Source organism: Cynocephalus volans, chromosome 2 (genome assembly GCF_027409185.1).
Source record: "Cynocephalus volans isolate mCynVol1 chromosome 2, mCynVol1.pri, whole genome shotgun sequence".
In the NCBI taxonomy this organism is placed as follows: domain Eukaryota; kingdom Metazoa; phylum Chordata; class Mammalia; order Dermoptera; family Cynocephalidae; genus Cynocephalus; species Cynocephalus volans.
The window spans coordinates 55,719,451-55,746,000 of record NC_084461.1 but is presented as its reverse complement, the minus strand read 5'-3'; the positions used below and the strand labels follow the sequence as shown (position 1 = coordinate 55,746,000).

Genomic DNA, 26,550 nt, shown 5'->3' with positions numbered 1-26,550 from the left:
GATACTTATTGATAACATCAAATAGCTCAAGGGGCATTTGAGGCATTTATCATCCTAGTAGCTCATTAGGGAAACCTGTATTTCCAGCATTCTTTTTTTCTGAGTGAGGAACATTAACAGTTGATTTGGAAATTCTGATTTATGATCAGTCCTTATAGAAAATATGTCTGGTTGATGTGACAAAGGTAATGTAATTCAAGTTACAAGGCAATTCTGTTTATAAGATGCTGTAGTATGATGCTCCATTAGATCAGGATAGTCAATCTGATCCCTAATAATCTGACCTCTCAAGGTCTTTTTTTAAACCCACCTTCTTTTCACTAGACCACAATATAGAAGACAAACAATAGCTGTTACTTATCAATTGATATGATGGTAAATATCAGTAAAAAAGAGAAATGATTATTTTGAAGTTTAATTATGTTTTTATCCTAGATTTTAACTTTTATATACATATTTACAAATTTTAAAGTGCTGTGGTAGTGTTTTTTCCCAAGAGTAGCCCTTTCATATGCATTTTTAAAATGAAGCTGGGCTTTCAAAGTCAATGTTGTTTAGTAGTTTGCCTGACTGTAAATAAAAGTTATTTATATTTGCAAATCAACTACCAAAGTATTGCCTAAGAGAATTAGACTATTGGTTGCTTGTGCCTAGATTTAAAAGACCCAAATACTAATAATAGAAAAATTCTCCTTGTTGAGCAATTCTTAACATGTATATTATGCTTTTCCTTTCTTGATTTAAATAGCTTCTTTTTGGTTTTGTGGTTTTTGAGGAAAAAGACAAAATAAGCTGTGTACTTTATTTTGAGGCAAAGGTCTTTTGTGGTCTACCATGTTCTGTAAAACTAAAAAGATGCTATACTAAAAATGTAGAAAAAAATTTAGTTGGAGTAAATTGGGTAAAGTTATTTGGATAAACTGTCTTTATATTATAAATAATATAAAGTGGATTGATCAATTGTTCATTGTTTATAAAACATTTCCATTGTATGTTGATATTATAGCTTTTTTTCTTAATACTAGAGGACATTGCTTTTTAAAAAATTTATATAAAATTTATGTAAAATTAAAAATTCTATATAAATTATATTTTAAACAAACAGAGATCATTTTACTTCTTCCTTTCCAATTTGGATGTCTTTTATTTCTTTTTCTTGCCTAATTGTTCTGGCTAGAACTTCCAATACTATGTTGAATAGAAGTGGTGAGGATGGGCATCCTTGTTTTGTTACTGATCTTAGAGGAAAAGCCTTCAACTTTTCACCGTTGAGTATGATGTTAGTCCTAGTCTTGTCATATATGAACTTTGTTATGTTGAGGTACATCCCTACTACACCTAATTTGTTGAGAATTTTTACCTTGAAAGCTATGGAATTTTGTCAAATGTATTTTCTGCATCTATCGAGATGGTCATATGATCTTTGTCTTTCATTTTGTCATTAACATTTTGTTAATGTGACATATCACATTTATTGATGTGTGTGTCAAACCATCCTTGCATCCCCAGGATGAATCCCATTTGACCATAGTGAATTATCCTTTTAACATGCTGCTGAATTTGGTTTGCTAGTATTTTGTTGAGGATTATCTTTGCACTATGTTTATCAGTGATATTGGCCTGCAATTTTCTTTTCTTTAGTGTCCTTTCCTGACTGAGGTATCATGGTAATGCTGGCTTCATAAAATGAGTTTGGAAGTACTTCCTCTTCTTGAGTTTTTGGAAAAGTTTGGGAAGGATTGGTGTTAATTTTTCTTAGATATTTGGTATAATTCAGCAGTGAAGCGGTCAGGTCCCTGGCTTTTTATTTTGGGGAGTTTTTTGATAACTGATTTGATCTCCTTACTCATTATTATTCTGTTCAGATTTTCTGTTTATTCAATGATTCAGTCATGGTAGGTTTTACGTTTCTAGGAATTTATCCATTTTTTCTAGGTTATTCAATTTGTTGGCATACAAGTGTTCATACCAGTTTATGATTCTTTGTATTTCTATAGTTTCTTTTGTAATTCCTCTAGTGAACGTTGTATTTTTATAGGAGGTCTATTTGTTTTATAAGAAAAGAACAACTTGTTGATTGTTTTATTTTTCAGAAAACCCAATTTTTTTGAGTACAAAAAAATCTAATTTTTGTTCTAGATGCTGTAATTATTTTAAATATTTTAATATTAAAAATACATGTTTTTTTTGTGTGTGTGCAGCTACAAGGGGATATTAGCATTATTGTTATTAACTTCTTGTAGAAGGCAGTATGTCTCTCAGGGTGGCATTTATTAACTAGATGAATTTAGTCTATTCTAGAACCTGGCTGCTAAATTTTGAGATTTAAAAATGTAATTTTTTTGTCAACATGCAAATTCAGTTTTAAATCTATACTCACAATTAACTAAACCCTTGAACGTGATCTGTATGAAAACAAAATATCAACTCATTATCGACAGTGAAAAATATAGCTGATAGTGGACTGGAATATACAAGTTAGCATAATCAGCACTTTTCTCCCTTGTAGCTAAACCACATGTAAAGCCTAATTATAATCTGAAGACAATAATTTACAGTGAGAAATATAAACATCCCAGGGACCAGAATCCTATAAAACTCTAATTGTCATTGTTAATTTTTGTTCTTTTTTTACTTTTTGGGGGTTGCAGATTTTATTATATTTCTTAAATACTGACAACAGTGTTTTGGAGGAAGTTAGGCTCCTATAAGTAACTGTGATATAAAACAACAAGTGGGGGACACATGAATGCTGTAGTAATTAGAAAAGAGGTAGGACTTTATGAAGGATAAGGTATTTGAACTGAGCTTTGAGAATATCTAGAATTTCACAATAGAAATAGGAGGAGGGTATTTGTACTAGTGAGTAGGAAGAAAACCACAGAAGTGTGTTTCCTCTAAACTCTTCCTCAACAACAAGCAAAATCACCAACATACACAGAAGACAGACTTATGACTTCTGTGACCAAGTGTGTGGGGATTTCTTCTGACTAACAGGCAAGCAAACAAGCAATTCCCTAATAGACACCAGCTAGGTGTCCTCTAATTTAATTTCAGCACTATCTGCCTGTAGAGAGCAGCAGCTCCTACAGGTTGAGGACTCAATCTGCAAGACCACTCCCCACTTCACATGCCAGTTGTAGGTCCAGGCCTCTGAAACAGCTAACTGACCTGCTATAAATAGGGGTTCCCATAACCCCCTTCTTGGTTTGATTAGTTTGTTTGAGTAGATCAGAAAACTTAGGGAAACGTGCTTACATTTACCTTTTTATTATAAAGGATATTACAAAGGATGCAGATGAAGAGATGTATAGGGCGAGGTATGGGAGAAGGGGCGTGGTATGGGAGAAGGGGCGTGGTATGGGAGAAGGGGCACGGTATTGGAGAATAGGCCCTCCCTGGGTGCGCCATCCTCCAGGAACCTTCAAGTGTTCAGCTATCTGGAAGGTCTTCGAAACCAGGCCTCTTGGGTTTTTATGGAGGCTTCATTACATAGGCATGATTGATTAAATCATTGGCCACTGCTGATTAACTTAACCTTGGGAGGGGGGTCCCCTCTTCCCTCCCCAGAGATTGGGGGTGGGACTAAAAGTCCTACCTTGGTCCTTCCTGTGACCAGCCCCCATCCTGAAGCTACCTAGGAGCTTCCAGCCATCATTATCATACTAAGAGACTCATTGCTTCAGAGATTCTAAGGACTTTAGGAATTGTGTGTCAGGAGACAGGGATGAAGACCAAATATATATTTTCACAGTATCATGGAATTGCATGAACAAATTGTGTATACCAAAAAGATCAAGACTGTTTTGGATAATGGTGAAGGTATAGTCAAATTTGGTTACAGCAGAAGACATATAGGGAGAAGTAAAAGACAATTCTGGAAAGCCAGATTAAAGCTAGATTGTGAAGGTCTTGAACTCTAAATTAAGGTGTTTAGATTTTTGGAGAAAACTGAGTTTCTGAGTAGGAAAATGACATAAACAGAACTATGCTTTAGGAATAATAAACTATGTGTAAAATAGATGTGGATAAAGATGTTTGCGTTTATCACAATGAGAGATAATTAGTGATGTAAATTAGGGAATTATAAGTAGGGTTGGAATTGAAAGGACAAGTACAGCTACATTGAGGAAGGATTATCCAATTCATGTGAAAGAACAGTGGAAAGAGAGGACACAAAAATGATTCCAAGATGACCAAAGTTCAGTCTAATAAATTCTACTCCAGTGGTGTAAAAGAGTGAAAACTTTTTTTTTTTTTTTTTTTGTGATGGCTAATTAAACCTTTACTGATTTTTAAAGTTTTAAGCTTCTTAAAATGAGGGATTATGTCAGTCTTGTTCATGTTTGTCTTTACCAATATGTGGTAAGCTCTTAGTAAATATTTATTGAAAAAATGATTTAGTCTTTAGATTCCTTACTATGACTATTTTAGTTGATAAATTTTACACGAATCAAACCTTTTCTATTATGTACTTACCAAGGCAACATTATATTAAATGTACCTTTAAAAAATTTTTGGTTCCCTAACAAACATAAGAACTTCATCATCCAACTGTGTTTTGATACCTTAAAAATAATTTTCTGCCTATTAATGGTTATTGGGAAATGGAAATTGGGAGTGGAAATTGAAATGGTTATTAGCTTATTGGAAATTAAGAATGTTGGGAAATGGACTTGTGGAAATGTAAACTGATATAACCTTTCTAGAGGACTTTAATCCTATAAACACAAAACAATTTGCTCTAGGCATTTTGTTGTATAATGGGATACAATAGTGACCAAAATAAACCAGTTCCTAATCTTAAAGAATTTGTAGTCTAGTGGGAAAGACACATACTTATAATTACTAGTTTGATGACAGGTATGAAGGAAAAATTTAGGGAGCTGGACAGGCATTTATCAGGGTTACTTCATCTAGTCAGGAAAGATTTTCTTAAGGAAGTCCGTTGACCAAAAGATATGATAAATTAGTAGGAGAAACATAGCAAAAGAAGGTAGGGTCAGTAGAAAGGTGTTCCAGATAGAGGGAATAACATGGTCAGTGGTCATGAAATGGGAGGAAGCATTTTTGTCTCAGGAAACAAAAAAAAGGGCAAGTACGGCGTGAGATTGGAAAGAGGGAACAGAGTTGGACTTAAAGCTAGAAAATTGGGCAGGGGCCAGATCATGACAATATGAATGATAATTCTTAAATATGTTTCACTTCTAAGAATTTATAATGAAAATATTATCAGGCAAATGTACAAAAATATAATAATGCTCATTGTGAATAATTTTATATTAGTGAAAACTTGGAAACAATGTTTTCAACGATAAAAACTTTTGCTACATCCACACAGTGGATTATAAGAAGCCATTAAAATGATGTACATATGTCTTTACTGTCATTGAAGGATGTTTACATTATGTTGGTGAGTAAAACTCAGGATGCAAACGATGTGATATCCCATTTTTGTGGATGTATAGAAATATGGTAACAATTTATTTGTTATAAATGTATGATTTAGTGACAAATCAATCAAAGAGAAAGTTACTTAGTTAGCCAGAAGGAAAAGAGTTGAAATAACAATGAAAAAAGGGCTAAAGGACAAATGTGATATGCTGAATTGAGGTTATTGATGATTGCAAAGGAGTGAAAATCCTCTATTGGTAGGCCTTTATAACTTAGATATGAAAGTCTCAATGTTTGTAGCTAGATCAGTATTTTACAATGATCTGGGGACGATTTTGCTAGGGCAAAAGGCACTCCTGGCTAACTATCTCTTTGCTTCCCGCTCTCTTTGCCACCCTACTAGAATGAATGGAAAACTCATATTATGATGTAAATAGCCAGGGAGGTATTTTACATACTAGTAATAAATATTTAATTCATGCCATTAGCAAAAGCATGGGCAACCTCTGACTTATTATAGGAATTAGTAGCTAAAAGTATCTGATATTTGTTAAGCAGATAATCCTGATACATCTTTGAGAACTCTTCTATGAGATGATTCACATAATAATATATATGTCTTCTCATTAGATAGTATACATATTGTTGGTCTTATGTATTAGACATTCAAAGAGTAACTTTCCTCAGATGAATGAATGTCATTTAGATAAAGAGATGAATTTTATCAAAGATTTAACCTGTGCAATGAGTTGTATAAACAGAACCAAATTACCTATTTATGTAAAGTCATCTTATTATCTTAAAGAGTGTTATGCATTCTTGCCTCTATTCGGTTAAAATAATTTTTTCTTTCCATTATTTTATTAAATAATCTCTGTAACTGAAGTTAGTTCTATAACGCAGTTGTCTCAGCACATGTAAAGGCAGCAGAAAAGATCTGTGTCACCATGACTTGACTTTCACCACAGTAGAGGAGGAAAAATATTTTTTCTTCTACCCATCCTAGGTTCATGACCAAGGCCACTACGACAAAAGATAGGTTAACAAGAGGAAAATATAATTTTATTCAATATAAGTTTTATATGACACAGGAGCCTTCATAAGGAAATGAAGACTTGAAGAAACAGTTAACCTGAGTATTTTTGATGAAGAGTATATAGTTGTGGAGGAATACGATAGGGAGAAAGGGGTATGATGTAATGATAATAAACTGGGGGAAACTTAGCAAATCTTGTTTGTTCAGATTCTTCTTTGTGGCCCTTTGTCTTCAGAGATAAGGATGTTCCTTTTTCCTGGTGTAGGGACACAACTCTCACATGAGGGTCTTATCACCTGCTTCAGTGGAAGGTCAGAAAATAATTCCTAGGTTTGTTTGTTTGTTTGTTTATTTATTTATTTATTTAAACATTTGTTTGTTTATTTATTTATTTAAACATTTACTTGTACATATGTGTGGGGTACGGTGTGTTGTTTCAATACATGCATATACTGTACAGTGATTCACTTAGGGTAGACAGCATAGTTTTATACCCATAAGTCTACTACTTCTCTTTCCTAGGTTTTATGACCTACTTCAGGGGAATAAAGCAGGGGAAAGTTCTGTGATATTCTTGCTTCTGCTGTTTTCTCAAATTCCTTCAGCTTAAAAATATTCAGTAAGCCAAAGTGTCATATTTTGAAGTAGTGGCTCCTGAACTTCATCACCACCATATTTAAGAGAACTAAATGAGACAATACAATACATAGGACATACTGGTTGGAAGTGAGTCTGTGACTCAGTGATAATCAAATGAGACTTGAAGTCTATATTTTGATTCAGTTCATTTTCAAAACCATATTATTGAAAGGAACTCTTCTTTACAATGATTGTTTCTCCTTCATGAGAATGGAATGTGGTTTTGGGGAAGGGTTTTAAGAACCCTTCCAGGTATTTTATCATTGTAAGGTAGTGCTATATTTTGCAGACCTTAAAATGGAACTTAATCATGTGCTTGGTCAGTTTCTTCTGATAGCCATGCCTCACCAAAAGTGACTAGGAGATTAAAGAGTTGAAAATATCTACAGTAGAAAAGTATACCAATGTTACAGTCACAGATACTCAACCGAATTCTCTGGTTTTGATCTTGCTCAATCAGTCCAAGCTCATTATAAAGTTAGGGTAAAGGAATGACAATATATGCATTCATCTACTTATCCAAAAGTGGAACCCTAATTTCCTTTAAGTACTGGGCTTTATGTAGATTCCCTAAGATCACGTTTCTTAATTCTTTTTTATTTGCCCTGAAGCCTTTATTATTCTTTCAGGAAAAGAAAACAAAAAAAAGTATTGCAGTGATAAAGGTGCTGTTTTTCTATCCAGATTCAGAATCCAGAGAACCTTTTCTAATTATATTTCAGCTTTTCTCTTGGGATTCCAGTGTAGTTCTTAGATGAGGGGCTCCTGCCACATCTGAGTTGGTCAAGATTTAGTAGTGAATGATTTGTGTAAAGGGTGCTGAGAGTGGGCAATGGGAACTCCTTTTCCTCAGTCTCTTCTTTCTTCAATTTGATTCGTTCTGCTGCAAGATAAGTCCTAAAAGCACACTGATTTTTATATATTTGGGGTAAAGCAAGATTCCTTGTGTTGTTTTTCTTTGCAATTTTTCCTGAAGAGGCTCAGATCTGGAGGAAAATAAGGTAAAACTATAGTATAGCAGAGAAGAATTTATGGGATATAGTGTGAATGTTATGCAAAATAAAAAGGAGTGGTCAGAAAAAAGAAAGAAGGAGAGGAGTGTGAAGTTTGTGAAGATTATTATCATGGCATAAAGTCGAAAAATGATATGTAAAGGTAAGACGGAAAAAGACTGAGAGGTATATCAGGGAACTTAATATATCAAGGAACTTCAATAAGTTGCTTCATACTTGGTCTAATTTGAGAGACAATGGTTTAAGTGTAGTACACCTTAAATTAGATGACTTCTCAAGATTTCTTACATTTGTAGAAATATGGGGTGGACAGTGAAGAGAATAGTTTGTAGGAAAGGAGAGAATCAGGAATTTATACACGAAAAAGAAGGAAAATAGCAATAAGAGAGTAGGTAGAATAAGAAATAACCCACAAAAAAAGAAATTAGAAAAGGTAATATATGAGAAAATAGTAAGTTTATAAAATATAAAAATAATAGAATTAAAGCAATTTAAAAAATTTAGAAGTGTCTTAAATGATTACCTGCAATTATGCCAAACATTTTGTTATGTGCAGGTAACACAATATTGAGCAAGTATATAGAATCAAAATATGGAAAAATATTTGTGTTCATCAGTTCTGAATAAAGTGGAAACTCAATATAGTTGAGGTTGTTTACCTGAATAGAAGCTTTATTTTTTCAGATTTATCATTTCTAATTCACAATATAAATACAACTTGATTCTATATTATATAATTAATGGATAAGATGGTGAAGTTATTTATTAATGGCTGAAGTCTTCCTTCTGCTCACAGGCTGATTCTACCATTCCATGATACATATTCAGGGAAGACAATTATAGGAATAGCCTAAAGAAGATAAATCTATTAGAAATAGGTATCATGGTGGATAAAGCCACATGTAAACTATTTTTATTACTCTATCATGTCTTCCTTCCAGCTATCAGGATTTTTTGTTGTTGCAAACTGACCTAAGCTAGTATGGTTAGGCAAACTCTTAGGATTTGGTGAGTGAGGGTTGTTATCAGTTATAATAAAGAGATGTTTTATATCAAGTTCCATTTTACAGTACAATTATTTATTAAATAAACAAGAAAGCGCAAAATTGTTCATACTCCTTGTTTTATAAGCTTGATGACATCTGAGCTCTCTGTTATTTAAGTGTTCTGACAACACTTTGCATGAGAAATGCACTCAATGTGTACATGAAAATATTTCAGGGGCAGAATTTTGTTACCCTTTATATTTGTCATTCAGGCACCATAATCCTCCAGTAGCTAACAAGTATTTTTACATTTATTTTATTTAATTTTCTTTACACATTATTTTGTAACTTGTCTGCTTGTGTTTCTTCCCAAATAGACCACAGCTAACTTATTATCCATCTTTAGATTCCTAGTATATGGCACTGTATGTGGGCATATGATAAAGGCTCAGCAAATCCATGTATGAAAGTATGAATCTAAAAATGTTGCTCCTCTGTACTAGGTATTAAAGATAATGCATAATTGCACTCCATGAATATAGAATAAAGAATATAGTGTGAATAGAATGCAAAAGCCACGAGGAAATGGCACGTCTTTTCCCTATAGAATATGTTATAAAGAATTCTGCAGATATGTTAGAGAAAACGTGTTAGGGAAAACTGAAGAAAATGCAAATAGAGTTCTCTTAGTCTAAGATGCTTTAGCTTGCATTATTGGTTGGTGGTTTTAGCCTTATGCAGTTATTTAGGGCAACTGTGACAGAATGAAATACTATTTGTCATGAGTGTACCATAAAAGATATAGACAAAATAAGATGAGAAAGAACTGCTATGAGTTGGAAATAAGAGTTGTATTTCTCTGTGGTCTTCAATCTTTTTGCTTAATTTACCTCCTAAATGAATTTTGAGAAATCATGTACCACTTTGCACATTTTAAAGTTGATATTTTTATCATGTTTAAGTAGCTATAGAGACCATATTTAACATTATATATTGTATGTATGCTTTGAATGAATTTTGTCAAAATATGGCAGCTGCATATTTAGCTCATTTAATCATGAAAATGTTCACCATATAATCTAATTGTCTAAATCAGTCCTCATTGCCAAACTGCTTAGTTAAGTCAGACCTACTGTCTGTCAATAACAAGTCTGAGTTCATTTTTTAGATTAAATGAACATGTTAATACACTCCATGACAACCATCCTACTTCTGAATTCTAATTGTGAGATAAATATATAGATTGATTTTTAAACAGTCAGACAAAGGCACATAGCCTTGCCAGGATAAAATAAACGTCTTCCTATTCAATTTTTCTTGATTTGCTCCTAATGGATTATCCCCTCTGGATCAATGTTTTCTTGAATTATCCCTTTGCTTTATGTTCTGGAGACTTTTACACACAGGGGCAATGCATCATGACAAGATTTGGGGTGGGTGAGAGTGTGCTTTCTTTTTGTAAAGTAGAAACAGGACAATTGTGAAAGAGGAAAGAAGAAAGGAAAACTGGTGGATTGCAGGTACATTCTCAGGCAGATCAGTTTTAGGAAAGGGCACATATGGGACTTGATTCCATTTCAACATCTGTATCTGCATTACCCGTGAGAGGTCTGTTTACATTTTCTGGAACATTGCTGTAATGGGTTGTGTCTATGTAACGTAATAGGCATAACACACTAGGATCACAACATAAATTGACTGTGACACCCAGAATATACTTTTTGGTGCTTTGGTGAGTACACCAGTACCCTCTGTATATCTTACATTCGAGTGTCTTCCAGATGCTGCAATCCTGTGGCTTACCGATTGCAAAAGAACAAAGAGATAGGATGAATATATAAATGGTTAGAAGAGAAGGTTATGCAGGAGGGAATGACAGTCCCTTTCCTCAGATGATGAAGAGTTTGAAATTCTCAGGATGAAGAGTTTGAAAGTCTAAAATAGGCAGAAGGAATCTCCAGGGATTTTAATGAGTTCAACAACACAGTGGTATGGCTGGCTGTAATATTTGCTTTTTGAAAATACATTTTGGTTTGTTGGTTGATGAATAAGAATAGGGTGAATTCCTAACTCCCTCCCCCAGTAATAATGACTAATCATTATTTATATACAATCAAAGAACTTTTACAGCTTGGATTTCCCTGTAGTTTGTGAAACTTTATTTTTTACCTGAAAAACTTTTCATTTTTAGCACAGAAAATAGGCAAATAAAAAGTTTTAGTCTTTTAAATTTATTTTTTACTCTCACTTTAGAAACTCAAAATAATTTGATTTTAAAGATAACTTTACAAGAATATCATCATGAAAATTCTTAGAATAAATGTTCATATCAATATTGACTTAGCATTCTAAGTGTGAAATATTTAAAAATGTAATTACTTTAGGGACTCAATCTTTTGTATTGAGTTATAATGTGGTATAGCATTAGAATAAGTCTGAACAACATTAGGAAAGCCTTCTATTGAATGGTTCATTTAGCTCTTTGTAAAATCACTTAGAAATATTTGTATTTTAGTCATGCTGAATTGCTGGTATACAAATAGGAAACGTATGTTATGTGAATTTTATTCCCATTGCTGTATTACACATTTTTTGAAAAAACAAGAATCTGTGTTAGAGTTGAAGGAACTCCAAATAGTGCTTATAGCTCAGAAGTATAAAATACAGTCTGTGGCTATGACAGGAAAATATTCCAGCAGGTTCAAAAGACACTGGGAATAAAAAGCCACCCACTTTTTTTTTTTTCCGTAGAAGCAGTAGCAATCTGCAGACAAGCTATTCTAGCTTCAAAACAATATGGTAGATGGTTTAATAGAATTTAGGATTACAAAAACCCACTTTAACCTTTCTTTCTTACTGGCAGTTGTCCTATTGGTTTGTGCCAGAGGCTATGAGTGTAGTGCAGACTGCAGTGTCCCCTGGAGTACTCAAAATGCTGACAGTCTAGCTGGCTGCTCATAATTAAATTGATTGTCATCTGATAGACACAGCTCCAAGAAAGAAATGTGATGAATATAAAAAATTTTTACAAATTTTATCAGATTAAAAATATTATTTCTTTTTTTTTTCTCCTCCACAGATATGATATCTGCACTTATAAAAATAAGCCATGTGGAACACTGGGTAAGTTTTTTTTATAAAGGGAGAATAGTTCAGATTGTCTTTTTGGATCAGTGACTTTATTCCTTATTATTAACTTGGTCATTTTCCTTTCTGATACATCTGAAATTACCCCTAAAAATTGTTAAGCCTAACCTTTGTGGATATGTTGTTTACTAGGAAACGTTTATTCTCATAATAAATATTAAGTAAATTTCATCAGCTTTTTTTCCTGGCAACTAGGAAAAAACCAGAATGATGATTAAAAATAACTTAGAAGATGATTCAAAAGTATGAAATAATAATTATAAATCAAAGTTACCATTGCAGAGATGGATTATTTTCATATAATCCATCTCTGCAATGTATTTTTTCAAAATATTGAGGAGTTTGAGAGCAAATGAAAGCAACCAGCATCTTGAAATCCCAGCCTAGAAAAGGAAAGGGAAAAAAAATCTGGGGACTTAAAGAGAGGGATCAAGAACAATACTTCTTTTGGTACAATTTTGCAGAATGACTGTCCCTATAAATTAAGGTATTATTGGAAATTTTTACTACCCAAATGAAAAAAGGTAATTTTGTGAAATATTATATAGCCAGAGGTGGAGAAAGAGGACAGGATTATCTTTTTTGTGCTGTTCCCTAAATATGACTTAAAAAAAAAAAAAAAAGAATTTCTGTAGTATTCTAGAATTTTAAAAAATCACATTTTGTTACAGAACATAATTTCATACTGGTTGAAAGTTAACTGCAAATACAAATGGGGGGAAATGGTAGCTTTCCAGCAGACTAAATTACTAAGCAGCTAGAGTTATTTTAAGGAATGGGAGCTTTTTTTTTTTATGATAAACTTTTTAGTGTCTTAGAGAATTTTTACAAACTCAGAAGTTAAGCAATTGAGTGAATTGTCTACTTTCTCTATGACAAGTCTCAATTTTCTTGTCAAAGGAATAGTTATGAAATCAATTCCTATGCACCTCATAAGCATTTTGGAAAGATCAAATTAAAGTATATCAAAGAGAAAAAGTTTTACCCAACTTCTTGGGGAGTTCAGTGAAACATCTCTTCAGAGATAAAAATTCCTCTTGATGACTTTTACCTGCTTTCCAGGCTTCACCTTCCCCATTTCCCTCAGGGTTTATGGCTAAAGGAGAAATCCCAATTAGCCATTGCCAAGTATTAACATTGGAGAAGTTTGCTAGTTAAAAAGCATAGCACAGAAAGAGCTCTTTTGCTGAGATAGCTCACATCAAAAAGATTTACTTTGTAGTGTTTTAGGTTTACAAAACCAACATAAATCCAATGGACGAAACCCTGAACTGGAAACTAACAACTGGCTTTGACAGTTTAGTGCATTACCTTTTACAGTTTAAGTTCTTTGTTCCTCAGTTTTCTTATCTATGAAGTAGGGGTAATATCTGTCCATATGCTACAGAATATTGCTAAAATGATTTAAGAAAGAAAATATAAAAATGTTTAGTAAATACGTATTATAAAAAATGAACAGGTATTATTTAGTGTAGAAATTGTCTATACTGTTTAACTTACCCCCTCTATTTACTCTTCAAATTCTGTATTTACCAAGTGCTTAAACCATTGTAGATGCAGTAGACACTGAGCCTCAAAACAGGTGCACATATATGCTAGAACTTGTATTTTTCTAGTATATATATTTGAGGAAATATGTATATATGTGTGTTATATATGTATCTCTCTCTCTTTGCATATATATGTACGTATGTACACACAAAGGTACTTCAAAAAGTTCATGAACAAATGGCATTAAAAGGTAGTATGAACCTTTGCATGAACTTTTTGAAGTCTGTGTGTATGTGTATATGTGTATATATATATATATGTTTTATTCGTATCTGTGTATATGTTCTATTCTTCTTTTTCAGGGTAGATTTAATTACATTGAGATATGCTCTTTATTGTGACATTAGTAATACCATTGTTTAGAACTTTTGTTGTCATTATTGCCAAAGATTTGAGGTATTTTTTATCGTACTTTTATTGCTATCAAAATAATGTGTTCCAACTTTGATAGTTTATGAATTTCTAGAATCAGTACATTAATAGTTAGGTACATGTCAATGCATTTTCAAGCTCAATATAAATTATTTTTCAAATTAAAAACCATTACTTTTTTTGGTGCTATTTCTTACAGTGAAAACTGAATAAACTGCATACACACACACACACACACACACACATACACACACACACACACTTGTTGACCTTCATCTGTAGAAAATAATCAGTACAGAATTGATCAGGTTATCACTTTTTGAGTTGTCATTCTTGTAACTTTCATGTTGATTTTTATACTGATTTTTATACTGATTAAGCATATTCTCTTGCTTAGTAACTCTGATGACCAGTTGTAACATGGGTATGTGGGTGTAAGGGTGCAGACTGTGGCCATCAAACTGAGGAAATCTAAATGACCTAAATAGTAATCATACCCCTATTAACACAATCACACATAAGAACTTTGACAGCTTCAATTTTATAGTGACAGAAAAAATGGTGGGGAGTTGTGAAAATACATTAGCATTTAAAATACTCTTTCATTTTAGTAAAGATTTACCTCTATATTTCAAAAAGTAGTAGTTATTTCCCCAAATTATTCTTTCTTTAGTTATTCTTTCAGCAGAGCTAACAATTTTTATCAGATATTAGAAGTAGATCTGTGCTTGGGAGTCATTAAGAATTCTCAATTGAAAATACAGTCACATGACACATACCAAAAAACAATACAAGAACAAAAAAACCCAAAAGCTAAGCCATAGAATACTATATTTTGGGAAATATAAGAAATGTTAATTTAACAATAATTGTTCCTTATACTTCTGTTTTTTTAAAAAACATATTCCATAAAGATTAAAATAAAAAGTGTTCAGAATGGTTTGTTCTTCCTATATGATGAGCCACGTTGAACCCAACAGCTTAAGGCCAGATAATATACTGCAAAATTATTTTGTATTCTCACTGTGCGTGTGTGTGTGTGTGTGTGTGTGTGTGTGTGTGTGTGTGTGTTTATTTTTCTCTTTCTGTCTCTCTCTCTCTGTGGAGATTGAAGGTGATACTCATTATTTTGATTAATCAAAAAAAAATTAAGTCATCTTGGACCAACTGGTCCCTGTTTTCAATGTCCTCTTTCTCAGGTTCCAAGACCTCTAAGTGAATGGAAGGCAACACAAGAGTATCACTAGAATTTATAAAAATTCTATGAGGCAGGGATCAACTCCCTTTCTAACCCCTGCCCCTCCCACATAAAACACTAGGAAAAGCAAACAATCTATTATATTAGCAAATCCAGCATTAACTCCAACTGTGTTCCAGTGTAGTTATTATGTTGACGTTTATATTAGAAAACACAGAGAAGCACAATTTCTAGAGCTTTTTTTGTCAGTAAAAATATGGATTGAATAGCATTTACTGTTCCAACTGGGAAATTGTACCCAGCACAGCACATTGCTTATTGTACTCAATAAATATTCATTAAATTGAATTGAAATTACTTTTGGTAGGAAGGTAATTATTAATATTTGGGTAACAATAGTAGACTACTAACATATAAGATATTTTTCCTGCTTTTTCTTCAACTTCTTCTAAATAACTTTTTGTCTCTATGTGTATTAAATATGATTTGGCATCTGCTTCCTTATAACATGACATTTTTTCTTTTGCACAAAAATTATGTTTTTCTAAGCACTATTTTAAAGTTCTGTACTAATTCACAGTGCATCATATTCATTTGGAAGTATTAAAGCTTTTACATACTAAAATTCCCAATGGGAGAATACCTTGAGTAACATAACATTTCACTAGAATCAACGAATTAACACCATTGTTTTTGTTTTATTAGGAAAACCATAATGCATTGAAGGTGGATAGAAGAGAAAAAAACTACACTGATTGTGTGAATTACTTTCATCCCATTACAGTACTAACAGAAATTGTTGCATCACTATCAGAACTAATTTCAGAACATTAAAAAAGTACAAAAACCTCTCATCTTTAACAGTTCTCCCTTTTCTCCTTTGAATCATTCATTTTGTTTTTATAAAAATGTCATTTTAAAAAGCCATTTGGGATTCCCCTTTTTTGGTAACTAAAAAGTTGCTTGTATATTTTTATGAACCCACTAAACTTAAACAGATCTCTTTAGCAAAATAATGTGGATATATTTTGCTTTCTACAGCCTGAAGAATGTTAAAATAGAAATGCTTTCTTGAATTCCCTTTTCTGGCTCAAGTTACTAGGTGGTCCCAAGTTACCAGAAGTAAAATTTATAAATCTAACCCCTAGTCTAGACATTTTCCAGCACTGACTGCAGTTCAAAAAATATTAATGTCTAGCCGGCAAAGTGAAATTCCCCCCAGTGATTTTGCAAATGACTAGAAAGTTAACCTTTTGCCAACTGCTCCTTCTGTGCATGGAGGTTATTAAAAAGAGTCCAGGCATTTATAAGTATGGGCTTTTTAAGACTGAAACACCTTGGCTTGACCCTTTGTGTCTCTCTCTGTTTATTCAGGCTTGGCCTCTGTGGCTGGAATGTGTGAGCCTGAAAGGAGCTGCAGCATTAATGAAGACATTGGCCTGGGTTCAGCTTTTACCATTGCACATGAGATTGGTCACAAGTGAGTGAGTTTAAGAAAATCAAAATAAATTTTAGAACTCCACTCTTTTGAGCAACTTGTAACTACTGTGTGGAAAGCCTGTGCTCAACTGTATTTTATTGCCTTTTTGTCTGATTTCAGTAGAGAATGTTATCATTTAGGGTATTGGGATAAATCATCTTAAAAACTGGAGACTTGTTAAATAATCTTTGTGATTCTATGACTAGTATCCTCAACCGTGAATACAGCACACTTAAGTTTTGTTATATCCATTTGAAATGCTTTAGTATTAGCTCAGTCTCCTCAATGCCAGGTTTCTCCTAAAGTCCAATTATATAAATGATTTTTCTTTTCCTCAGTGACAATGCATACATATTTTAAAATTGTTGACACCAACACTGTAAATGTACTTTTGGTTTTTACTCCTCATACATCTCTTAGCATACCTTTTCCAGGCATAAAGTTTGTGCAACCATTGCTATGTAACTTGTATTTTCAGGTGCACTTGAATGTCATTGAAAAAAAAAAAAAAAAACTGTTACAAGTGTATTGACATATCAAACTCACTTTTTAGGGAGACTTGAAGTTTTTAATATTTGTTTTAAATAAATCTGTGCCCCCCACCTTTTGATGGTAATGAAACCCTTTATTTCAAACAATAGGCAATAATAAATGTAAAAGCCTATTCCTGTGGAGAAAGGTTTGACAATATTTTCCCTGATTTCAAATATTTGTGTTCCTAAGACTGAAAGATGACTTGTCCTTTGTCAATTTCTAATGAGATTCTGATGCTCCTTTATTGGTAAAAACCAAACAAAAGAGCTTCTGATTTACTCACAGACTTTTTCTTTTAAGGAGGAAAAGCCCTTTTCCTCTAAAGTAAAAACTATTAACATTTAGCAAATGGCCAAGAAAAATGAGAGAAAACTTTAAAAGAATAGTCAAGCATTTTTATCTAAAATAAGCAGCTTATTTGCAAGAACTAGTATTTGTATGATTTAAGTTTAGCAATCTGCTTTTTTGGTTACAAAATGGATAGGAAAAAAAGAACAAATAAAAATGAATGTTTATTATACATTTGCTTCAGAGGTAATTCCTGTGATAAATCTGTAGTTCAGCTTTCTTTTTTCTTGAAGTAGAGCATAAGATTGGATCAGTTTGTTGCATTATTTTAAAAATTGCAATCAAAATTTATCAAATTGGTATTAATTGAGGTGCAAATTCAAGTAATCAGCAAGTTTTAAACCTGACTTGATTTAGACATGGGAAAAGTCAGTATTACACTTTTAATGAAATCTTAATATTGGTATTCTAGTTTCCATTGCAATAAACAGCAGGAGAACAAAGGGAAAAATCTCTCTTAACCAGGCAGTTTATCTTTAAGTCACTTAAAAATCTAGCTCATTAATGACTGTCATAATCTTATGCAACCAGACTGAATTTAATAGGTTTTGCTAGATTCGATTAAATTGAAAGGTTACTTCAAGTAACATACAAGGGGTGAATAATGGGTATAAGAAAGCACTATTATCTTACAAGTAGTCACAAGTTAGTCAATGTCAGCATGTGATTTTAAGTCTCATTCTTGTATATACTTAAATAGCTGAGGTGTGGGTGTTTCTCTCTAGTTATATCTTTTGTTAAGGCTATATATAACTGGGCTCCCTCTCAGGCTTCTTAGATTTTTTTTTTTTGTTGGCCTTATGGGTAAATCCTTTAAATTCTTCCTAAGATGAGTACTTTGTCCCTTATGGAGAAGAATTGTAAAAGAGAAGTAGAATATACCTCTCAAGTTTTATGTGCCTTGGAGTAACTTTATTTCACAGTTAATTCTTGTTTGAAAGTGTGAATGTTAAAAATGGGGAAAAAATCCACAAATTTTTTTAGATTGAGAGCCAGAAGAATGTTTCCATTCAAAAATGTTATTTGACAGACAGACAAAAAACAAAACAAAACAAAACACAACAACTTTTTTCCATGTCCAGTTGATTACTATGCTCCTATCACCCTATCCTCCTTTCCCCAGACAGCTAGGTAAGATGTATTTAACATACTATCTTTTTCAATATATCAAGTTATTATTTGGTCAGTGAGGGAAAATTTGTTTCATGGATGAAGGTCCCTTTACTTGCCTTTAAGATTGTAGGATTTATCTTTCAGTAACAGTAGGTCAACTTGGCACAACTCATGTTATTAAAATACAGTGATCTCTATTCTTCTTGAAACAAAGCTGTAGCCATAGTAAAGACATCAAGTATAGTTTTCAGATCAAGTATACTGAATTTTTTGTGACTTTTACTGTTTAGTAGAATGGATGATAAGAGACGTGATGATATCTGCAGATTCCTTACAGTTAAGAATAATTGACCATGAATTACTGAGAAGAGCCCCTACTGAATCACTAGACTGTGTGAATATTTTCTACCTTTCTTTACATTGTGTAGAATATGGTTTTGAATCCATTGTATGTTTGTGTAGGGATCTAATATTCATTTAAAATAGTGGGATAACTTTTTATTTGGCTAGGCCTTAGTGACTTATTTATCTCGATCCTTTTGTGAAAACAAGAAATTAGTTTCCTTGTCAAATGAAAAGTTGAGGTTTATATTATATTTAAATGACATGTCTAAATTTAATGTAGGCTATAAGCCAAAGGTACTTAATGAAATCTTATAGGAAAGAATGTTCTTTGAAAGATTTTAAAAATTATTTGTGTAGTGGCTGTGGGTTTTAAAAGTTCAAAAAATTATTTCAAAGAAGGTGGCAAGAATTCAACCAGACATCTAGTATATTGAGAAAGCTATCTAATGTATCTAATCTGTAAAAAAAAAAAAAAAAAAAAGAAAAGAAAAAAAGAAAAAAAATTTTAAAAAGAGGTTTTAAAAATATTCATTTTGGGGGATTGCATACTGAACTATGTTGGACTGAACTATTTTGGGCTAAGTGATAGGATATTTAAGAGTTACTTGTAAAAGAAAGGAAAAAAAGGAAAGAGAAAGCAAGAATGGCAACATCTTGAATTTTATAATCTTGATGCTGTATACATGGCAGTTTATTATGCTACTCTTTCTACTATTGTATATGTCTGATTTTTTTTCACGAAAGGGAATAGGTCCTAAGATCATAAATCTTTTAGGTGTGACAACTCATTTATTTTTTTATTATTATTATTTTTTTAAGTTTTATTTTGTCGATATACATTGTGGCTGATTATTGCTCCCCATCACCAAAACCTCCCTCCCTTCTCCCTCCCCCCTCTCCCCCCCAACAATGTCCTTTCTGTTTGCTTGTCGTATCAACTTCAAATAATTGTGGTTGTTATATCTTCTTCCCCTCCCCCCCGGTTTGTGTGTGTGTGTGTGTGTGTGTGTGTGTGTGTGTGTGTGAATTTATATATTAATTTTTAGCTCCCACCAATAAGTGAGAACATGTGGTATTTCTCTTTCTGTGCCTGACTTGTTTCACTTAATATAATTCTCTCAAGGTCCATCCATGTTGTTGCAAATGGCAGTATTTCATTCGTTTTTATAGCTGAATAGTATTCCATTGTGTAGATGTACCACATTTTCCGTATCCACTCATCTGATGATGGGCATTTGGGCTGGTTCCAACTCTTGGCTATTGTAAAGAGTGCTGCGATAAACATTGGGGAACAGGTATACCTTCACACACAACTCATTTATTAATTAATAGCAATTGAATGAACTTTAACTCTGATTTTGAGGTAAGTTTAAACTATTAAAAGTTGTATTAAAAGCTGTAGGGATATATTGGTCTTGCTTTTGGAAATAGTAGTTCATCTTAACAATAGGGGTATAATTGGGGTATACTTTCTATAGAACATTGGTTGGGAGATGAGTTTTTTAAAAAAGGAGAAATGTGGCAAGGCTGCAGGAAAATTGTAAATTAGTTTGCCTGTGTTAGGAATCTCTTATTACTGTTTTCATTTATCCAAACTTCCCTTCTTTTACTACAAATACTTAAGTGTCTTTAAATGCTTAATCAGAGTCTTTCATAATAGAAGCATAATAATAAACATAGACTAAGCTATTTGGGCCTTTAATGCCTTTGTCTAGTTTTGGTATCAGAATAATGTTAATCTTATAAAATGAGTTAGGAAGTATTCTATTTTCTGGAAAAGTTTGCTTTCCCATGAGTATGTTTTAAAACGTTATTTAGGTATAATTTACATACAATAAAATGCACTTAGTTTGCCTGCAGTTGGGTGAGTTTTCACAGTATATAACAATGTTACCACCACCACAATCAAGATATCAATATTTCCATTACCTGAAAAAGTCCCCTTTTCCCCTTTACAGTTCACCCTCTTCCCCCTTCCCCTGAGTCTTGTCTTTTCTTTAGTTACATTTAAGTGGACTTATACAGTGGACACTCTTGTGTCTAGCTTCTTTTCCTCTCATTATGTCTTTGATATTTATCCATGTTGTGTGTATCAGCGGTTCATTTTGTTCTGAATAGTATTCTATATTGTACATCACATTTTGGGTTGTTTCTAGTTTTGGGCTATTATTAATAGAACTGCTATGAATATCTATGTACAAGTATTAATATGGACATATGCTGTCATTTCTCTTGGGTGATACTGCTGGTAGTAGGGTAAGAGTCTACTTTTATAATAGACAAACAACTTTTTGAAGTGGCTATACCATTTGAAATTTCCACCAGCAATCTATGACAGTTCTGGCTACTTCAGGTCCTCACCAACATTTGTTATAAGTCTTTGTGATTTTAGGTATTAGTGTGCATTTTAGTGGTATATTGTATCATTTTAATTTGTTGTTCCATCTAGTTTCTGATAATGATGTTAATGATGGTGAACATGTGCTTATTTGTCATTCATAAATCTTCTTTGAAGTGTCTGTTTAAATGCTTTTCCCATTTTTAACAATTGAATTGTTTTCTTCTTGAGTTGTATTCTGGGTAAAAGTTTTCATCATACATATATAATATGACTATTTCCTCTTCATCTGTTGCTTATTATTCATTTTATTTAATGTCTTATGAAAAGCATAATTTTAAAATTTTGATGAAGTCTAATTTAAAATTTTTCTTTTATGGTTTGTGTTTTTTGTGTTCTAAGAAATCTTTGCCTTCTTCAAGATTGTGAAGATAATCTCATATTTTCCTCCAGAAGTTTTATACTTTTAGCTTTTATCTTTAGATCTGTAATTCATTTTGAGTTAATTTTTATGTTTGGTGTGAGGTACAGGTTGAGGTTTTTCTACGTGGATATCCAGCTATTTCAGCATAATTTATTAAAAACATTGGTTAGTTTGTCGTTTTTTAATAATGCCTTTGTCTATTTTTGATGTCAGAATAAAATTAGTCTTATAAAATTAGTTAGGAAGTGTTCTGTTTTTTGGAAGAGTTTGTACATATATAAGGTTGATGTTATTTCTTCTTTAAATGTTTGATAGAATTCACCAGTAAAACCATCTGAGCCTGGAGTTTTCTTTGAGGGAAGACTTTTAGTTAAAATTTTAACTTCTTTATTAGATATGGGGTAACATTTTCTAAATCTGAGTCTTTTTTTCAGCAATTATGTCTTTCAAAGTATGACTCTTTTTCAGTTGAATTGTCAAATTTATTGACTTATTTAGGCCTTTATATTTAAAGTGGGTTTGTTTTAGGCAGCTTATAGTTGGGTTTTGCTTTTCTTAAATCCAGTCTGACAACTTCCATCTTTTAATTGTATTATTTCTTCCACTTACATGTAATGTGATTAATAATATAACTTGGTTTGGGTTGATAGTATTGCTGTTTCTTTTCTAACTTTTCCCATCTGTTTTAGTTTCATTTTTCTCTTTCAATTAATTGAATGCTTTTTTTTTTTTAATTCATGATATGCATTTTATTTATTTATTTATTTTTTTGTTTTACATTTTTTAAAAAAATTTTATTTTGTCGATATACATTGTGGCGGATTATTGCTCCCCATCACCAAAACCTCCCTCCCTTCTCCCTCCCCGCCCCCAACAATGTCCTTTCTGTTTGCTTCTCGTATCAACTTCAAGTAATTGTGGTAGTTATATCTTCTTCCCCCCTACCCCCCGGTTTTTTTTTTTTGTGTGTGTGTGTGTGTGTGTGTGAATTTATATATTAATTTTTAGCTCCCACCAATAAGTGAGAACATGTAGTATTTCTCTTTCTGTGCCTGACTTGTTTCACTTAATATAATTCTCTCAAGGTCCATCCATGTTGTTGCAAATGGCAGTATTTCATTCGTTTTTATAGCTGAGTAGTATTCCATTTTGTAGATGTACCACATTTTCCGTATCCACTCATCTGATGATGGACATTTGGGCTGGTTCCAACTCTTGGCTATTGTAAAGAGTGCTGCGATGAACATTGGGGAACAGGTATACCTTCGACTTGATGATTTCCATACCTCTGGGTATATTCCCAACAGTGGGATAGCTGGGTCGTATGGTAGATCTATCTGCAATTGTTTGAGGAACATCCATACCATTTTCCATAGAGGCTGCACCATTTTGCAGTCCCACCAACAATGTATGAGAGTTCCCTTTTCTCCGCAGCCTCGCCAGCATTTATCGTTCAGAGTCTTTTGGATTTTAGCCATCCTAACTGGGGTTAGATGGTATCTCAATGTGGTTTTGATTTGCATTTCCCGGATGCTGAGTGATGTTGAGCATTTTTTCATATGTCTGTTGGCCATTTGTATATCTTCCTTAGAGAAATGCCTGCTTAGTTCTTTTGCCCATTTTTTAATTGGGTTGCTTGTTTTCTTCTTGTAAAGTTGTTTGAGTTCCTTATATATTCTGGATATTAATCCTTTGTCAGATGTATATTTTGCAAATATTTTCTCCCACTCTGTTGGTTGTCTTTTAACTCTGTTAATTGTTTCTTTTGCTGTGCAGAAGCTTTTTAGTTTGATATAATCCCATTTGTTTATTTTTCCTTTGGTTGCCCGTGCTTTTGGGGTCGTATTCATGAAGTCTGTGTCCAGTCCTATTTCCTGAAGTGTTTCTCCTATGTTTTCTTTAAGAAGTTTTATTGTTTCAGGGTGTATATTTAAATCCTTAATCCATTTTGAGTTGATTTTAGTATACGGTGAGAGGTATGGATCTAGTTTCATTCTCCTGCATATGGATATCCAGTTATCCCAGCACCATTTGCTGAAGAGGCAGTCCCTTCGCCAGTGAATAGGCTTGGTGCCTTTGTCAAAGATCAGCTGGCAGTAAGTGTGTGGGTTGATTTCTGGATTCTCTATTCTATTCGATTGTTCAGTGTGTCTGTTTTTATGCCAGTACCATACTGTTTTGGTTATTATAGCTTTGTAGTATAGCTTAAAGTCAGGTAGTGTTATGCCTCCAGCTTTATTTTTTTTTCTGAGCATTGCTTTGGCTATGCGTGGTCTTTTATTGTTCCATATAAATGACTGGATAGTTTTTTCCATTTCTGAGAAAAATGTCTTTGGAATTTTGATGGGGATTGCATTGAATTTGTATATCACTTTGGGTAGTATGGACATTTTCACTATGTTGATTCTTCCAATCCAAGAGCACAGGATATCTTTCCATCTTCTTGTATCCTCTCTAATTTCTCTCAGCAGTGGTTTGTAGTTCTCATTATAGAGATTTTTCACCTCCTTGGTTAACTCAATTCCTAAGTATTTTATTTTTTTGGTGGCTATTGTAAATGGGCAGGCTTTCTTGATTTCTCGTTCTGCATGTTCACTATTGGAGAAAAGAAATGCTACTGATTTTTTTGTGTTGATTTTGTATCCTGCTACTGTGCTGAAATCATTTATCAATTCCAAGAGTATTTTTGTAGAGGTTTTAGGCTGTTCGATATATAGGATCATGTCATCTGCAAACAGGGACAGTTTGACTTCATCTTTTCCAATCTGGATGCCCTTTATTTCCTTCTCTTCTCTGATTGCTCTGGCTAGTACTTCCAACACTATGTTGAATAGGAGTGGTGAGAGTGGGCATCCTTGTCTAGTTCCTGTTCTTAAAGGAAAAGCTTTCAGCTTTTCCCCATTCAGGATGATATTGGCAGTGGGTTTGGCATATATGGCTTTAATTATGTTGAGATACTTTCCCTCTATACCTAACTTATAGAGGGTCTTTGTCATGAATGAGTGCTGAACTTTATCAAATGCTTTTTCAGCATCTATAGAGATGATCATATGGTCCTTGTGTTTGAGTTTATTAATATGGTGTGTCACATTTATTGATTTGCGTATGTTGAACCAACCTTGCATCCCTGGGATGAATCCCACTTGATCGTGATGAATAATTTTACGTATGTGTTGCTGTATTCTGTTTGCTAGTATTTTAGTGAGGATTTTTGCATCTATATTCATCAAGGATATCGGCCTGTAGTTTTCTTTTTTGGTTATAGCTTTACCTGGTTTTGGTATCAGGATGATGTTTGCTTCGTAGAATGAGTTTGGGAGATTTGCGTCCATTTCAATCTTTTGGACTAGTTTGTAAAGAATTGGTGTCAATTCCTGTTTGAATGTTTGGTAAAATTCTGCTGTGAATCCATCTGGTCCTGGGCTTTTCTTTGTTGGGAGCCTTCTGATAACAGCTTCAATCTCCTTTATTGTTATTGGTCTGTTCAAATTTTCTACGTCTTCATGGTTCAGTTTTGGGAGCTTGTGTGTGTCCAGAAATTTATCCATTTCCTCCAGATTTTCAAATTTGTTGGCGTATAGTTGTTTATAGTAGTCTTGAATGATTCCTTGTATTTCAGATGAATCAGTTGTAATACGCCTTTTTCATTTCTAATTTTTGTTATTTGAGTCTTCTCTCTCCTTTTTTTTGTTAGCCATGCTAATGGTTTGTCAATTTTATTTATCTTTTCATAAAACCAACTTTTTGATTCATTGATCTTTTGAATTGTTTTTTGGTTTTCAATTTCATTCAGTTCTGCTCTGATCTTAATGATTTCTTTCCATCTGCTAACTTTAGGTTTGGATTGTTCTTGTTTTTCTAGTTCTTTAAGGTGAAGTGTTAGGTTGTTCACTTGCCATCTTTCCATTCTTCTGAAGTGAGCGTTTAATGCAATAAATTTCCCCCTCAATACTGCTTTTGCAGTATCCCACAGGTTTTGGTATGATGTATCATTGTTTTCATTAGTTTCAATAAACTTTTTGATTTCCTGCTTGATTTCTTCTTGGACCCATATGTCATTAAGTAGAATGCTGTTTAATTTCCATGTGTTTGTATAGTTTCCAGAGTTTCGTTTGTTATTAATTTCTAGTTTTAATCCATTGTGGTCTGAGAAGATACATGGGATAATTCCAATTTTTTTGAATTTATTGAGACTTGATTTGTGACCTAATATGTGATCTATCCTGGAGAATGATCCATGTGCTGATGAGAAGAATGAATATTCTGAGGTTGTTGGGTGGAATGTTCTGTAGATATCTGCCAATTCCAATTGGTCTAGAGTCTTGTTTAGATCTTGTGTTTCTCTACTGATTCTTTGCCTAGATGATCTGTCTAATATTGACAGTATAATAATAATGAATCAGATTATTTATTTGTTGTTGAGTTAAGTTCTTTGTATAATCTGGATATTAATTCCTTGTCAGATGAATAGTTTGCAAATATTTTTCCCATTCTGAGGGTTGTCTCTTTGCTCTGTGGATTGTTTTCTTTGCTGTCCCAAAACTTTTTAGTTTGATATAATCCCATTTGTCTGCTTAGAAGTCTTCTCCATTAAAATTTTTGCCCGGTCCAATGTCTTGGAGTGTTTCTCCT

General features: G+C 33.0%; 1 protein-coding gene across 1 annotated transcript in view; it reads left to right on the top strand.

Annotated features, from left to right (window-relative positions):
- ADAMTS6 (ADAM metallopeptidase with thrombospondin type 1 motif 6) overlaps positions 1-26,550 on the top strand; it is a 271,483-nt gene that overhangs the window by 91,849 nt on the left and 153,084 nt on the right. The window contains exons 7-8 of the mRNA XM_063087265.1: positions 12,148-12,191; positions 16,711-16,816. Coding sequence (XP_062943335.1) covers positions 12,148-12,191; positions 16,711-16,816 — 150 coding nt within the window. The remainder of the gene's footprint in view (positions 1-12,147; positions 12,192-16,710; positions 16,817-26,550) is intronic.